General features: G+C 35.6%; 1 protein-coding gene and 1 long non-coding RNA gene across 2 annotated transcripts; one reads left to right on the top strand and one right to left on the bottom strand.

Annotated features, from left to right (window-relative positions):
- Positions 1-1,586: 1,586 nt before the first annotated feature.
- LOC103475677 (solute carrier family 13 member 2-like) lies at positions 1,587-13,811 on the bottom strand. The gene is made up of 12 exons (XM_081615765.1): positions 13,329-13,811; positions 9,595-9,732; positions 8,271-8,407; positions 7,098-7,354; positions 6,843-7,017; positions 6,632-6,754; positions 5,393-5,602; positions 4,335-4,435; positions 4,137-4,252; positions 3,010-3,171; positions 2,792-2,929; positions 1,587-2,678 (listed from the first exon to the last, which is right to left on the bottom strand). The coding sequence occupies exons 1-12, from the start codon at positions 13,437-13,439 to the stop codon at positions 2,547-2,549; spliced, it is 1,800 nt and encodes a 599-aa protein (XP_081471891.1). The 5' UTR covers positions 13,440-13,811; the 3' UTR covers positions 1,587-2,546.
- LOC108166852 (uncharacterized) lies at positions 5,353-8,473 on the top strand. Its single transcript, XR_014090936.1, has 3 exons — positions 5,353-5,482; positions 7,188-7,356; positions 8,256-8,473. It is a non-coding gene; the product is annotated as an uncharacterized LOC108166852 (long non-coding RNA).
- Positions 13,812-16,537: the final 2,726 nt, after the last annotated feature.

Raw genomic sequence — 16,537 nt, 5'->3', positions numbered from 1 at the left:
ATCTGAATCAATTTAGGTCCCCCTGCATATCACAGGTAATTTAGGAGAAGCATAAAACTTTACTTTAGCGCACTCCCTTTGTCCTGTGTATTTCTTTTAGTTTATTACACTCTCTCTCGTAATAAACATGATAGAGAGCGGCTTTTCACATCTTTAACATCCTGTTGGCAGCCTCTTATCTCAGTTATCCTTCAAACAGACTTTTCATCTGTACACACAGTACAAAGATTTATTAACACCTGCCTGCTATTGATTTGCTGCTTTCACCTTTTCTGAGGGGAGAAAGGCACAATTTAGTGAAGTATTGAAAACAGGAGTTTAGCTCTGAATGGACGAATGTCAGAAGCATGATGATGAATGAAATTGAAGATAGTTCTGCTTAAATAGGGCTTAAGGTAAAATGTTTAATCAAGATCCTTTGGTTTGCAGTGCATGATGGCATAATTTATTAAAAACAAAATGTTGGCAAACAGATAAAACTAAACTAAATCAAGCAGTACAGTATTACTGCTTGAATAAGCAGTATTGTTTCAAATTAACAGTTCAGTTAATTCTGAAATAGAGATGAAGCTTCATGTAGCCTCTTATTAGAACTAGCTAAGCGCTGCTAGCTTACTAAAGCTAGCGGCGCTAGCTGTGTAAGCTAGCAGCTAGCTAAGCTCTGATTGCTAAGCAGAGTTTAAGCAGTAAAAAAAATATTTTCTTATTTTTTATAATCGTGACTGGAAGAGATTCATTCTTCATGCTTTAAAATAAATTTCGTGCTTACAGGATCCTTTATGTAGGTCATGTTCAAAGTGTCCATGATGTGAATGCTATGATGGATTTTTCAGTGTTTGGGTTCAGCTCAAGCATTTGAGGTCAAATTGGCTATTTTGATACCACTAACATAAGGAAGTGTGTTCAGTTTGGCAGTAAAACAGGTGACCTGATAGGGAAGACGGAAAAAGCACTAAAGATGTACGGACGGCAGAAACAAAGGAGCTTTGTTACCTTTCAGTATCAGTGACCTGTACTGATGACTTTGCAGAAAAGTACGGGGCCTTACTGTACAGTGCGTTCCTGCAAAGCTGCTTATCGGAATAAATAGGTTTCCCGACAGTAAGAATAAAGAATGACTTAAAGGGTTCACTGCTTCCTGAGAGATTGCTGTATTCAGTACAACTTCAAAATTTGTTTTTAGAGCCTAGAAAACCTAAAAGCATTGATAAATATTAAGTAAGCCACAGATTGTCCATTCATCTTAACAGCAGTAAAGTAATAAAGTGCAGCTTTCAGACACAAAGAAATGTTCTCAAATATTCCTGCAGCAACTAATCTACTCAAAAATTACACAGATTTATAAAAACCTTGTTTTATAAATGTTTACAAAATATCAGTTTTTCCTCCAATCAACTTCTAATGTTAATGAAACCAGGGCACTTGGGCATTTATTTGGAATCTTCTAAAATGCTTTAATAATCCTGTTTAAAGACATAAACTCTTCACAAGTCGACTTTCACAAGATTCGAATCCTTGGCTGCCTGATTTGATCTGTGAATGGGTAAAAGACCCACAGAAACAATTTTCTATGACAAACCAAAACAAATATTTTAACGTCATTTTATTAGGACAAAATCACTTCATCCTGACAATTTGAGTTTAAATGAACAAGCCTGTGTTTTTTCACTTGCTCAGCAGCTAAATGGTGCATCTTTTAAAAATTAGATTTAAAAAACAAAGTACAGTATGTAAACAATCAAAAAGTCATATTCTTTGGTATTTACAAGTTAGGAAACGTCCTTGTGATGAAAACAGTAGAGCAAAAAACACAACAACCAAAAATGCAACCAAAAGTTACAACTTATTGTAATTAAACTTTCAGCAATAAGTTAAATTAACACATAAAGTTAATTTACATTTATTTCAACTTTCTATGCAAGACTATGTTTGTTAGAGTAACAGGATTTTTTTTAAATCACTGAAAGATATATGCAACATTTGTAAATGAGATTAATAATGAGGTGAAGACAATTTCAGGAAAATGTGTGCATGGAAAAAACCTCCAATGTTTTTCTTCTGCTCTGAGCTTCACATCAGGAAGTAATAAACAAGTTTAACAATGTACCTATCAGTTAAACAAGGTTAAAAGGGTGTAAAGATAAAAATTGCACTGATTAAAGTTTTTTCTTTATACTTCATCAAGCTGCTGAAAAAACATATGTACACTATATCATAATTAAATACATGTACATCTATGATATGTATTAATTTAAATAAAGTTTATTTTTGTCATCTTTGGTGGAATAGAAACCTTTAAGTTTTACAAATTTGGACAAATTGACTTTTTTAATTTTGTAAGACAGTTGTATCTTTTTAAAAGCTTTTCTTACTGGTCAGTGGACGGGACTCAGAGAAATCCTGAATAATGTCTCTTATGCATCAAAACCTATACATAAAATAAGTTATCAAATTTATGTTACTCAGCTCTGATCACACCCCACCTCATGATGTTGTGCTAACAGACATAGAAATACTTTGAAAGGCTTTACAGGCAGTGCTTCCACTCAGGGTTTACTGTGGGTGTTATTGGCCCACTGAGGAAACGTGCCCATGTCGAACATGACGTATCCCCAGGTGTTGATGCCCAAATTTATGCAGAGGATCCCAATGATGTTCAGCATGAATCCAGCTCTCACCTGAAGAAGCAAAGAACCACATTCTAGTGAATCTATCACTCTTGGATCAACATTTTCTTTTTAAATTAACCACATGGTTGTGAGCAAAAACTAGATTTTTAAATTGGTCTCACCATGTCAATAACCTTGAGGTTTCCAAAAGAGAAGGCGATGGCGTTGGGTGGCGTGGCAACAGGCAGCATGAAAGCAAGAGAGGCAGCGATGGTGCAAGGCAGCATCACGTAAAGCGGGTGTATCTGGATCGCTGTGGCCTAAGAGAAACAAAACAAATGTAAACACCAATAAATAACAAGCATATGTGACAATGTACAGTATGTTTCCCTCAGTTTACCATTGAAGCAAGAATGGGCAGGAACAGGGTGGTGGTTGCTGTGTTGCTGGAGCATTCGGTGAATGTTGCCACCAGCAGACTGAGCAGAATGGAGATGGCAAACGGAGGGATTTTCTGCAGGGGAGCCAGACTATCTCCAAGCCATTTAGACAAACCTGAAACCTGCAAAGATAAACGTAAAGCGAAACGTAAAGCAGGTGAAGGAAATATTAAATATCTGCACAGATTATGAAAGAATTAGTTGCAAATATCCATATGGGAAGATAACAGGAACATTTACCCTAAGATTATCTGATTTGCTAAAATTACACGTTCTTTAGCAAAAATACATTTATATCAGTTTGAGAGATTGCAATTATAGCAAAACAAAGAAATAGTGGACACCATCAAATTTTTTTTTTACATATTTCAGTAATAACTTGGTAAAACTGAAGCACATTTGGTTACAGTACCAGTCAAACTCTTCTGCTAATGATATAACACATTATCTATATTTCCACAAACATAAAGGTATCCCCCCAAGTTATTTGATTGTATTATTAATCATAATTTAACTTAAGATGTATCATAATAATAATCCAAGATGAATCAGGTATTGTAAAACTACTTGCTTTGCTTTGTACATACAAATTAGCAAAAATAAAACTAATCTGGATTCTGGGATTTAGCATAAAATTGATGAGCAAAAAAAGTAGAAATAAAAACTTTCAATAAAAATAAATTTAAAAATTCTAATTATAAAAATAATAAAATTAATAAATTACAGGGCATATGTATTACACTGGTATATGTTAATTACATTGTAAATAAAAACAATGTAAACTTTTGAAACTTTTTTGTAACTTTTGAAAAGTTACAAAAATAAGCAATAAGTAGAAAATGAAAGAATTCAGAAAATATTTTAGAATTGTGAATATAAAAAATATGTAAAATAAATAAAAATAGTTTAAATATTAGTACATAACTTACAGACTAAATTTAAAACATATAAGAAATGAAATAGCTATAAATGAGCAGATGAATACATATTTGGAGAATTAAATAATTTATGGTAGTTGTGGCAGCTTACAAATTACTACTACAAGCGAAGTTGTGAATTTTAAAATGTGATGTTTCTGGTTGTTCACCTCACTGCCGGCAGCCAGAGCGAATCCTCCTCCCAGCAGCAGGATGATGTTCCAGGGCATCCTCTCATGGACCACCTGCCAGCTCAGCAGAGTTCGAGGTGCCTTAATCCTCTTACCTGTAACATAAAGAAACATTTTAATATATACACTTAAGTAATTTGGATGACAAGAAATATGAAGGTCCAGGTAAACTCTCACCTGCCTCGGTGAAACCATAGCTGCCACATGAGGGCAGCTGAGACGGGATGACGAAGAAGAGCATTGACATAAAGATGGCCACTGTTCCATCTGACACAAACCTAAGGAAACAACACAAGCTACTGAAAAAGGTCTCAATAAAAACATTAACTATAAATGAAATAAATATTTTAATAAAATCTCTACATCAAGACTCTTAATTTTTGCTATATAAAAAATATTTTTGTAATTTATTTGTAACATATTTTTCATTATGTGCAATAAAACCTGTTCAGAAAACGGTATTTAGAGTCGAGATGAAATGTGCAGCAACATCAGAGCATGTGTACGGATTAAAGTTAATCTAAAATTGATTTATAAGCAGCCATTTTCTTAAAAATATTGAGTTTTCTCATGCATCAAGAAGGCTGACCATTTTTCTATAAGAGGTAATTTATTATAATATGCTGAATTTAAATACTGACTGAATAAATAGAAAATTGTGGATTTCTCACATGAATAAACTTAGACATATTTATAAAATATATATTTAAATGTAGATATTCATACGGAAGCGGTTGCTCTTGAAGGAACATTAAAACTAAGTTAAGTGCATTACACAGCCCTCAAGTTTGCTTATTAACACAATGGTTTTTTTTCATTATGTTGCCATTTTTCTCCGTCATACCATCCTCGCCTTCTTAGCCTTCAGTATTTTTTTAATAAACTGACGCTAGCTACTCCGTCATGCAGCTCGACTGAATGAGCGCTATTAAGGTGAAAATGAATGAGTTTGTCGATATTTCAAAACGGAACCGCATAAAGTGTAGCTTCTATTCCACACAGGACTCCATTTTGACCTGTCGCAATCGACCACCGGGCGCCCCCTGCTGGATGGCGGCCAAACTATGTCACTAAAAGAAAGGCTGTAGTCTTTACTTAAAAGATTTGAACTAAATTTAACCTAACGCATGGTTTAGAGATTGAACCAACATAAACAACAATCTGAACTGATACTCTGTTAAGAAAAAAAAAGTACGAAATATTAACCTAAAGTAACGTAAAATAAAGGGACTCACGAATCCTCCTTGTTGAAGAGAACTGTGGCCCAGCCAGGTATGAAGCCTGGCTCTCTGGTGAACCACAGGAGCACAAGCAAAATGAAGATGGTGAGTACTGCTCCTTCAGCAAACTTCATACTGCCCAGCTTCTTGTACTCCTCTCTCATCACTGCATACGCCTCTTTATCTCTTTCACTTTTCACGCCACAACCAAAAGACTTCTTCAGGCTGAGTGAATAAAAACAAGCAGAAAGATCAGAGCCACACAGATAGCATTTAGATAGCATTTCTGATTTTAAATACAAGCTATTAGATTTTAAGATGTTCAAAGTGGTCATTTTCCATAACAGTTCTCAACACAGGATAAACTAGAACAGCAGTAAAATATGTTCAATATCAGCACATATAATCAAAACAAAGCGCAGACATGCTAATGTTAGCTTACCACACTAATGTTAGCTTAGCACTTTGTTAGGAGTGGAAACATTACCTCTGGGAGGAAGGCGAGTATTGAAGATTCATGTTGTCTGTAAAGTTAACTGTGTATTTATTTCGTACCAGATAGCCCCCATTCTCTTATGATTGACTTGATCATTCGTCGTATCTGTCATTAAACTGAGTAATTTGGCTGCTGTTATATTTCTCTTCTGTTAAGTGCATCACTATCTTGGAGTTAGTTAATTTTTAGTAAAAAGTAACTATAGCAGATGACTGGTAAGCTGTCAAAGCATACTAGTGACTGTGCAATGTGTAATTTGAACCTAAATTGACTAAATAAGCCGTTTTCATGGAAAAAATATTGTTTGGATTTGACATTTTAACCATTGTGACCCAAGCTGCTGGTTTGGTAATTAATTCTCTGTATAGTTGGTTTTTGGTACCTGCTTTTTTAAAATTATTTTGCGATTGACCAAAGTTTCTGAGATGGCTCTCTGTTTACTTTTCTGGAGTTAAGTCAGTATGGTCCAGTCCTCATTAGGACATCCGAATCACAGTCATAATGTTAAGAATGTTGTGTTTCTGTGTTCACAGATCAGCACAATTGACTTTTGCTTTTCTTTTGTTCTGTTTCCTGTTATTTGTTGAGTCTTGGTCTTGTTGACTGTTTTTCCCACAGACCTGGTCCCAGACTGTTTAGTATCTGATATTACTTTTGGGTTTTTCTTGAGTTCAGCTTTTGTTTCATCAATAACAATTTAGGAACAATCAAAATACTTGAAACTGCTTCAATATATTTCACATCTCTGGTTGTCTTACTTGAAGCCAAGAAACATGAACTGAAGCCAGAGCCAGGAGATTGCCAGCATGAGCACCATGTTGGGAAAAGCAAAGCCAAACCAGCTGGCAAAGTTGATCACATCCCCATTTCCAGGAAAGAGCCTTTGGAAGAAAAAACAGTGATTAGAAAAGCAGAAGCAGGACAATAATTTAAACCCTATGAACTTGTATGACAGAGCTGATGTCTCACTTGTCTATTTGACCCTTGAGGATGAGGTTGGGAGTGGTGCCTGTCAGGGTGGCAGTGCCACCAATGCTCGCAGAGTAGCACACACTCAGGTTCATCCCCTTAGTCAGGAGGGTGTACTTTTCCTCCGTAGTTTTCCTGCTGTTCTCTATGTACTCTGGAATCACTTGAGGCAAAACTATTTCCACAAAGTGAAAAGGCTATTTAAAGAATTATTTTCTATAATATGTCCTTCCAAACTACTGAGATTTTACTCGCCTATTCCATTCTCCTGCTGCAGGTTTGTGTCTGTATTCTTCTCATCTGGGACTCCCTCCTTGATTTTTCTGCTCTCCATCTCAAACCCAGGGTTATCTTCTGCTGCGTTCTGGAGGTCTCGTTCTTCTGCCCGTGTCTCTGTCGCCTGCAGCTGCTGCAGCACAGCCTGAGAGATGGGCAGCATCATGGCTGTGGTGGCCGTGTTGCTGATCCACATGGACAGGAAGGCCGACACAATCATGAATCCCATCATCAGCCTGTGAGAGAGCAGGAAAGACGATTATGATTGACATGAGCTGCATATCATGGCCCACTTTGAGATTAATATTTGTTTATTTATATTCAATTTAATTAAAATATTGAAAAACAGTTGATAAGGAGTATGTATAATTCAGGAAAATATTATTTGGACTTAAACTTGTGCAGATAATTCAACAAAAAATTTTTTAAACACAATGAGTGGCATACTAAATGCATTTGATTTCTCAGTTTTGACAATTTTTGCTCATCGGCCAGAACCCAAAGTTAAGGGGAGTTTTAGAGCAGAAATGTTGGCCTGATTAAAAGTGTATTCCACAGTATCTTTTGTGAACACTTAGCCTGGGCAAGTTTTGTTACGGTCAATAAACGGTGCATGTTTGGCAGTAACCAAATAATGCTGGAATTGAAATCATCATCTCCATTAAGCTTGCCATTTGAGGGAAGAATGAAGTCATGGTAAATGAATATTCTGACCTTGGACTTGATAAAACACAGTGGACCAGACCTAGGCAATAACGTAACACCCCAAATTATCACTGACTGTGGAAACTTTCCACAGGACCTCAGCAACTTGGATTGTGTCTCTTTCCACTCTTCTACATTGAAATGTAAAACGTTCTTTTGTCCAAAGACAATACTTTGGACCCTCTGACCAGCAGTCCAGTCTTTTTTGTCTTTAGTCCAGATAAGATGCTTCTTGCAAGGTTGTGGGTCTTGGAGGACTGATTCCAGTTGCTATTTGGGGTTTTCATTAGCTTTAAATCATAATCACCTCATTAAAGAAATGAACTCTTGTTGGTATAGGACTCTACTTTGGGCATTTAATTACTGAAACATTTGGATGATGATTTGTTTTATCAAGATTCAGCTGCTGACTCTGTATCTGTGGCATCACAGGCTTTAAGCTCTTACAGGGCTGGACGAACGCCAACCAGGAGAAGAACACGGAGAGCGATGCGTTTATGAAGGTTCCAGTGCTCCACTGCAATGGCCACCAACAGACCGCCCACAAACAGCATGTTGGAGTCTTTCAAATACTCAATACTGACCTGAAAAAAAGATAACGAGTATTAATTCATGCCCAAAAGAAATTAAAATTATTCTGAACACAGACATCCAAAGCTTCTTGTGTAATTTTTACACATTTTCTCTGTTCCTTTACCAGTCTCCTTATCTTTGGGGCCAAACATATTAAAGTTACCGAAGTGCCAATTCAGATTGAGCTTTTATCTTTACTGTTAGTTTTTTAATGTGAGTCCATATCTCAAATGCACTAAACAGGAGACAGAACAACCCCTCGTTGAAGCAGGTTTAAAACTGATATATCTTAAGCTAGCTGAGACATTCTTTGCTGCTTAACACTTTATTTGTTTTTTTCTTTAATGTGGCACTTAGAATTGTTGTCTAATTACCAACAGATTTACTTTCACAAATGGAGAATTAAAACTTTCACTATGATCCTCCACTTGAAATATCGTATTTTCCAGACTATAAGTCACTATTTTTCATACTTTGGATGGTCCTCCAAATTATAGACCGGTGCAACTCTAGATCTTAAAGCAAAACCTTCTTGGTGTTACCACTTCATACAACACCCATCACCCTCACATACCCCACATCCTCCTCACCGCTCCACCACACAGTATCCCACAATGAACCTGCATGACGCCACACCAGACCAAAAATAGATCTGAATAGAAGCCATGCAACCACAACAGGCCGAGAACCTAACACCAGATCACAATCAATTCACCCTGCAACCTACAAACAAGCGTCATCATCACTGCAGCTTCAGCCCAGGGATAACCAACACTAAGCCTAGCCAACTAAAATATCAGTGATCCCACACCCAAAATGGTGTAGAACCCCCCCAAAGTACAAGCTACAACCTCCGACATACCCACCCTAACGGAATGGAGCAGGAAACGCCAGCAACCCCAGAAACCTCAGTCCACCCATCCATAAAACGACACTTGCACCAAAATGAAGTGAATAGCCTTTATGTGTTATAAATGTTAAAAAAACAAACCTCAATGCAAAGTTATGAAATTATTGAAAATGGCCTTTTAAAATGGCAGAATTTCGCTTTGGAGCCCAATCTCAGTTAACTCTCCTGCAGGTTCAAGTATATTTCTACAAACAGATCAAGAAACATACCTACTTAAAAAAAACAAAAAACTAAAGTATTATTTTTGATGGCTAGAATGTTACATAATGAAATATAAAGGAACTTTACATCTCCAGCCTTCATGATGCCCATCATTGGGAACAGGACGACAGGGAGAAGAGCGGTCACAGCCAGAGGCATGCACTCCGTGCACCAATACAAAGCCATCAGGATGATCACAAAGCCACATTTTGCTTCTTGTGAATACTGCACACACAAACAAATATAAACACAGGTTAGTCACAAATATGCTTACATAGCAACCAAATATTATTCATAAAGAAAGCTGGTGGAGATTAAATTCTTATATTTTAGCTCCAGGATTAAACTGATGCTTCAAAATGAAATTATGCTTATGCACAGAAATGTTGTGTTTAAGTTCACACAAATTTAAAATAGAGGCCTGAAGTCATCTTTATATTAGGATGAAGCACAGTTTTTTCCCTCCCGCCTTGGTCATCCGTCAATAATCAAGAACATTCAAACTGAAGTAGTCAGTGAAAGATACTAGAAATCCTCCAAACCATTTTCAGCTGAGGATTAGACTGCAGTTTTCTTTGCACTAGTCCTGAATTTTGGCATCAAGAGGTGTTAGACCTCTGGAGAACAAATTTGCAAAACTAAGACTCACAAAGAGCCTATTCTGCTTCAAAGACTGGATTAAATTCTGCAGGAAGATGAAGGATGAACAATAGATACCTGTTTTAGGGGTGGAAATCTTTAAACTTATTTGTAAATGAAGGGAAAGGAGAGACATTATGTTTCTTATTGCATGTATTGCAGGGTTGTCCAAATGTTTTGTGACATGGACCAAAATCATTGAATTAAAATGATTCAAGGCCAAAAAAATGGATTGTTACTCACTCAACAATAGACTAAACATTCAATACTTAAACAAATGAAGCAGCTGGAAAATTATGTAAATTATTCTAGATCCAAAACTTAAAAAGTGGTCTGCAGATTTGCCTTATTAAAAATACTTTTCCCGTAAAAAATAGAACACGGTTTAATAAATCCTGATGAATAAAATCAGAATTTAAGTCACTTTCTTTGAAAATGCTTGCTGTATTTAGCCAAACTTATTAAATTAATTAAAAGCAGATTTGGGTGAAGCAAAGTAAAAATCACTTCTTGAAGAGAATGCAAAAAGCGAATTCTTCAAATTGCAGCCAATCTTTTACTTGTTTGTGATCATTTTGTCCTAATTAAAGACAGAAAATCTTTAATTACATGTTTGTTTTACTTTTACTTCGAACAGACAAAAAGTAATCTGTCTATATCAGTCTTTCTCAAACTGTGGTCCGCGGGCGCCCTCTAAGGGTCCGCGAGGTACTGCATGTAAACGACCGTTTATTTACGTTAACTCTGGGCGCGATGCTGCAGTTAGCTTACCAAAGCATTGTGTTTATAAATAACAATGGATAAATGACTTAAGATCGGGTCCCTAAAAAGAAAGCCCGAAGATACCAGTGAAAAGTTTGTTAGAGTGAGTTGCAGAACGTTTTATTTTTGAACGTTACTATATGTCGCAGGGATACAGATCTCGGTCTGCGGCTGTGCTGAATGTAATATGGCGGTGACTAACTGCATCTTAACCCCTAAAATAAAATTATTTATGTTGGGCTATCTAACGGCTGAAAGAAAATGTTTGTTTTTGCCAACGCAACTCAAGTCGATATTTCTTTTATTATGCTTCTAAATTACAAATAGCCCTAAAACATGATTGGAAAGTTTAGAATCCATACTTTCAAAATCTAAATAACTCAAAAAGCCCCCAGGTGACCCTTCACAGTCAGAGGAACAGACAATGAGTTAAGAGACTATTATTTCAATAAAATGGGTTATTGTGGGGGCAATTTCAACTTAGATTGTCTTTGAGTGTTGATAAAAGGGGTAAGTGGTCATCGGCCTGAAAAAGTATGAGACGCTGATCCATATCAAATACTGGAAGCCCAAATTTGTAACTTTCTTGAACTCGGGTCACACTCTGGACACCCCAAATGTAGACAGTAAAGCATCTATGCAGGATTGCTTCTCATCCAGTAGATTTGGTGTCCAAGAACACAGGATCAAATGATCTACCAAGAAGAATAATCCAGGTTTAGTTTGGCATTGATCCTTTTTGTTCCCACCATAATGACGCACTGTGTCACAGAGCAAAGTAATAAAGTGGCTCATCTGCGGTCACTTCTCAGAAAGCACATTAGGTAAAAGATCTGAACAAACTGATCAGCTACATACACCAATAAGAAAAGTATGGATCAATATCCGTGTGGAAGGGACAAAACATTTGACTGTATATTAAAAAGCTGATGCTCATTTTATCACATTTTACTCAAGCAAAGGCACACAGAAGCAAAGGCAGACACTGAGTTACTGTAAAGTTATACAGCATTCATGTCCTTTGTTTTATCTCTGCATCTCTTTAAAAGGTAATAAGACTTTAGACAAGCAGATAATGGCAACCCTGGACCATAAAACAAACTTTGTTGTGCTCTTGTCTCATAAGACAGCATTTATAGTTCCTCAGTAAAAATATAAAGCGCCGTTTAAATTACCCGGCCGACACAAAGGTTTCCACTGACAAAATCCTTTATGCAGGTTCCAAATATTTATTTACACCAAAAGTATTAAAGATATGTTTTATGTGATCTTTACGGTGGCTATTAATTATAAATTTGATATTAGAAGGTAATGCAACATCTGCTTTCATTATTTATTTTGATAAACAGTAGTGAGTCTATTTGAGTGTCTCAGTCTTTGAGCCTTTTGTTGGTCAGTTTTTCATAACATTTTGAAACTTTTGAGCTTTATTAGTTCAAAAACAAAAAAGAAAGAACATTAAAAAACTTTGACAACAAGACATTAGAGTCGACCAGGTTTTGGATTGTATAAGAAATCTGGTCATGGATAAAAATCTTGTCATTTACTTTTCAAAAATGGCTGTAAAGGATTTTTTACAAGAACATGAAAATCAAACTCATCCAAACAAATAACAGCATCAGATGTGTAGAATAGGCTCAATCCACGTTCATGTGATTTCAGTAATGTTGACTGCAGATGAAAAAGGCCTCCAATAATAAATGATAAAAAACTAAAATATTTAACATTTTCTGAAACTAATTAACTTTGTTTTTCTTTCCTAGTCCTTCCATAAACTGATAAAATAAAAAGAAAGTTTTGGGTTGTAAAACCTAAACAGCCAGGATTGCATTGATGTAACTGTTAACCATTACAGACATTTTTTACTTTTGAAGAATTTCAATCTATCATGCTGGTTTACATTTATCTAATGTAATTATACTTTTTTGGTCTTCTTTTCATTTGTATCAATCAAGCAAGTAATTGCAGAAGAAAACATCATGTTTCCTAATGCAGTTATTTGAGATAATTAAGTAACTTTACAGGTTGTCTGTTGATGTTTTGTTGTTGTTGAACATGTAAAATTTTCTTTCTATGTTTCTCCTATAAACTCTGTAATTTATTTGCAAAAGTTTTGCCAAGAAATTTCATGAAAAATCAATCTCAGTATGTAAAGTTGGTACCAAACAGCGGTGACTGCCATTTGGTGTGATTTCTGGAGGAATGCAAACATCAGATTGGATGACAAGTTCACAGATTGACCAAACATGACTAATTTTCCGCTGACCACTATTTGATCTCCTCTCAGTTTAGACATGTTGTCATCACCTGGACGTCTGACATCAACGCTTTGAGTAAGAACACAGTCAGATAAACGGGAACACAGAGTGAGAAAAAACAAAAATTACTCTGATTTCAACAGTGAAATCATTCTTACTCACGTTTGGGTGAACGACCAGAGGCAGAGGAAGAAAGGCGAGAGGCGTGATGACGATGATGATGTAGTTTCTGTGGTACCACATCCACTTTAACACATCCAACATGCTACCCATGATGATCTTAAAACTAATAAAAACAGTGTTAGAAAACTCTGCTAAGGCCTGGTAGGCGTGAAGCTGATCCAGACACTGGTGTTGTGTGAGGAAGAGGAGGAGGAGGAAGAAGCCAGACAGGTGGGAAAACTTCAGCCAAGATCCAACAGTGGAGAAGCTGCTTTGGTTAAAAAAAGAAAAAACAAATGCAAGTTACTCTCTATGTCCAAGTTAGAGCATCAAACATTAACTCAACAACAAATTGTCCACAATCCTGGACAGGGAGGGAGATGAAGCTGCTGGTAAAGAGGGAGGCAGCTGTGCAGGAAGGGGGCGGAGCAGACAGATGGAGCCAATGATAGGCAAACAATGGTCAGGTTTATCAGGTGAAGGAGTCCAGCTCCATCATGTGTAACCAAAGGTCAGAGGGCGTGCATACAGTTTAGATGGAGCCCACTGACAGTCTGAAATACAAGGTCTGCAAGAGTTTGGGTTTCACAAACTGAGGTGAAAAAACAGGCCAAGTTTTACTTCTGAATGTGTTGTCCAAGATGTTTCAACTGGGAAACGCAAATTAAATCCTAATCAATAGTTTCAATTACTATAATGTATTGATCATGTGAATTGTCTTCAGTACTTTTGTTGTGTCGTTTTAAAGTTTCTTTTTGCCTTGCTTTTAGTTTTCACACCAAAGCTCTCGTTTCATATTAACTCTGCAGTTAAATGTTTTATCAATAAAATAAGTTATTGATCTTTAACGGATGTGTAAAATTATTGAGGGGAAAATAGACATGAATCGAAACTCTTTTACTGACTAATATAATAAACCTGGTCTAAATCGATAGTTTCATTGCTGATAGTTATGCATTCATAACATTTGAAGCATTTCATGTGGTTTAATCCTGAAGGAGCATAATGTGATTTCCTTTCACACAGTGCCATAAAATTGCTATCTATATATTTAGTTTTTAAATATTTCCAGAATGTGTAACACAGTGGTAGTACCTTGTTCCTTTAAAGGTATAAATATTTTAGTTTCTGTTGTCTCTATTTCCAACAAAACGGGTGAGTTTGTTTGTTACTGAACATAAGATTAAGAATCAAATTTGTATTTTGTTTCAATAGGACTGCAGTTTTAAACTCTTAACTGTTTAAAAGAGGGAAAGATTGAGCTTTTTATTCTCTTGAAAGAAAATCAATTTCTTTAGAGGAGCCCAATGTTTATGATCTGTAGTTTTAGTGTGCATGTAATGCAATACCAGCTCCAAGTTTTTACATAAGAGTTTTATTCTAAAACTTAGTTTCAGAAAAAAATTTATTTTTATTTTTACAAGTTATTTCCCCTATTTGCAAACATCTATGGATACAGTGTTGTTTCCAATACCAGTAAAGCAGTAAAGAAATGGTCGATTCTGAATATGAATGCAAAATTTCACAGCTGTGAAATAATAAAAAAGAGATTTCCCTCATAAGTTTTTGTGTGTTTTATAAATGACTTATTCCTGCACTTTATAAGTGAGATCACACAATCCACAACTACGAACCAAAACACAGATTTCACAGATTTCAGCAGCTGAAAGATTCAGGTTTAGTTTTATGTTTTGCTACAAACATCACAAAATAGAACAAACAGAAAATTATTTCTTGTTACTCAACTTGTAGCTATATATATATTAAAGTTTTTAAAACATTTGTCAGACTTGCCATCTTGGAATAAAAACATAAACCTTGTTTTTGGTTATCAAAATGCAGTTATTTTGCATTCTTACTAATAGTAGTATAGTAAAACACAAAAACAGTAATCAAATGGAAAGAATATGGTTTTATTATGACACTATCACTATAATGCGTTCATTTTAAAAACCAAATAGTTTTTTTTATATGAGTGAATATTCTACAGGATACCGCGTACAATGAAAACTGGTTTGATCATTGACTAAAGCCAACTCCTTCTTCATCGACAGTAAGGCAGCTGACTTGCTTACTGATTTATATCTATCATAAAAACAGGAATATTTATAAACAAATTGATAATTAGATTGCCATGTAGTGTGCAAGTTGGACCAACAGCAGATCTGACAGAGCGGAAATGTTTTTGTGCCATGTGAGATTCAGTAGTTCTGTATTTTCTCAGCTTCGTTCCTTTCAGATATTGGAGAAATGGCAGCAGTCCAACTACTTAATGACAGATTTTACTGACAACCAAAGTCCACATGCAATCCTAATTTAATCGCTGTATGCCATTTAAGAGCATTAAATCGTTATGATTTTGCTTTTTTAAAGGGCAGGGTGGATGGTATTCTGGGTCAGAATATCTGCAAATATAAAACTGTAAACTCACTGTGACTGTAAAGTTTTAATGCTGGAAAACGGGAGAAACAAACATCTGTCAGTGAACGCTTGGCGTCATCTTTCTGTCGACACTTTCTGCATCTTTCCATGGCGCCACAGCTTTAAAATTTAACATTTTGAGAAAAATCTATCTGGAAATATTTACAGCTAATTCTATATATAGATTAAAAGTCTAGATCAGTGTTGGTGTGACTAAATCTGGCAGAAGAAACTTCTGTGTTTGCTTTTGGTTGTTTATTTACCCCAGAGATCAATGAAATGGAAAGTCTGATGCAGTTACACAATGTTTAAAGGAAAAAGGCAATTTTTTAAAACTACAAATGCACTGTAAGATGATGTTTACAGAAGAAAACATACAATTAACCTAATGAAAACAATAAATGGGGAAAAATACAAAGACAGAAGTAAAATTGTGGTATAGTCTGTTTTTTTCAGTTTCTTTTATTTTTTGGTTTAAAATTCAACACAAAACATTTTCAACAAATTCTTTATATCTTAGCAAAAAAAAAGAAAGCTGGGATTTTGTTTGGATCCACAAGACACTAGCTTATCCAGAACCATAACAATAAATGGTTTGATTAATCCATTAAAGGATTGGTAACAATTTTTAAAGCATTTTGTTCATCAACAAAATTAGTTTTGTGTTTGTCTATGATATCCCATGAAATATAAAAACATGAAATCCCAATATAAATATTGAAGTTTGTTATTTTATGTGAAATACTTTTTTACAGTTCCTCCAATGACCAGCAGGGGTCGCTTCTAAC

Source organism: Poecilia reticulata, chromosome 14 (assembly GCF_904066995.2).
Source record: "Poecilia reticulata chromosome 14, P_reticulata-male-v2, whole genome shotgun sequence".
NCBI classification, from domain to species: Eukaryota; Metazoa; Chordata; class Actinopteri; order Cyprinodontiformes; family Poeciliidae; genus Poecilia; species Poecilia reticulata.
The sequence above is the reverse complement of the archived record's forward strand: the minus strand, read 5'-3'. Positions and strand labels throughout refer to the sequence as shown.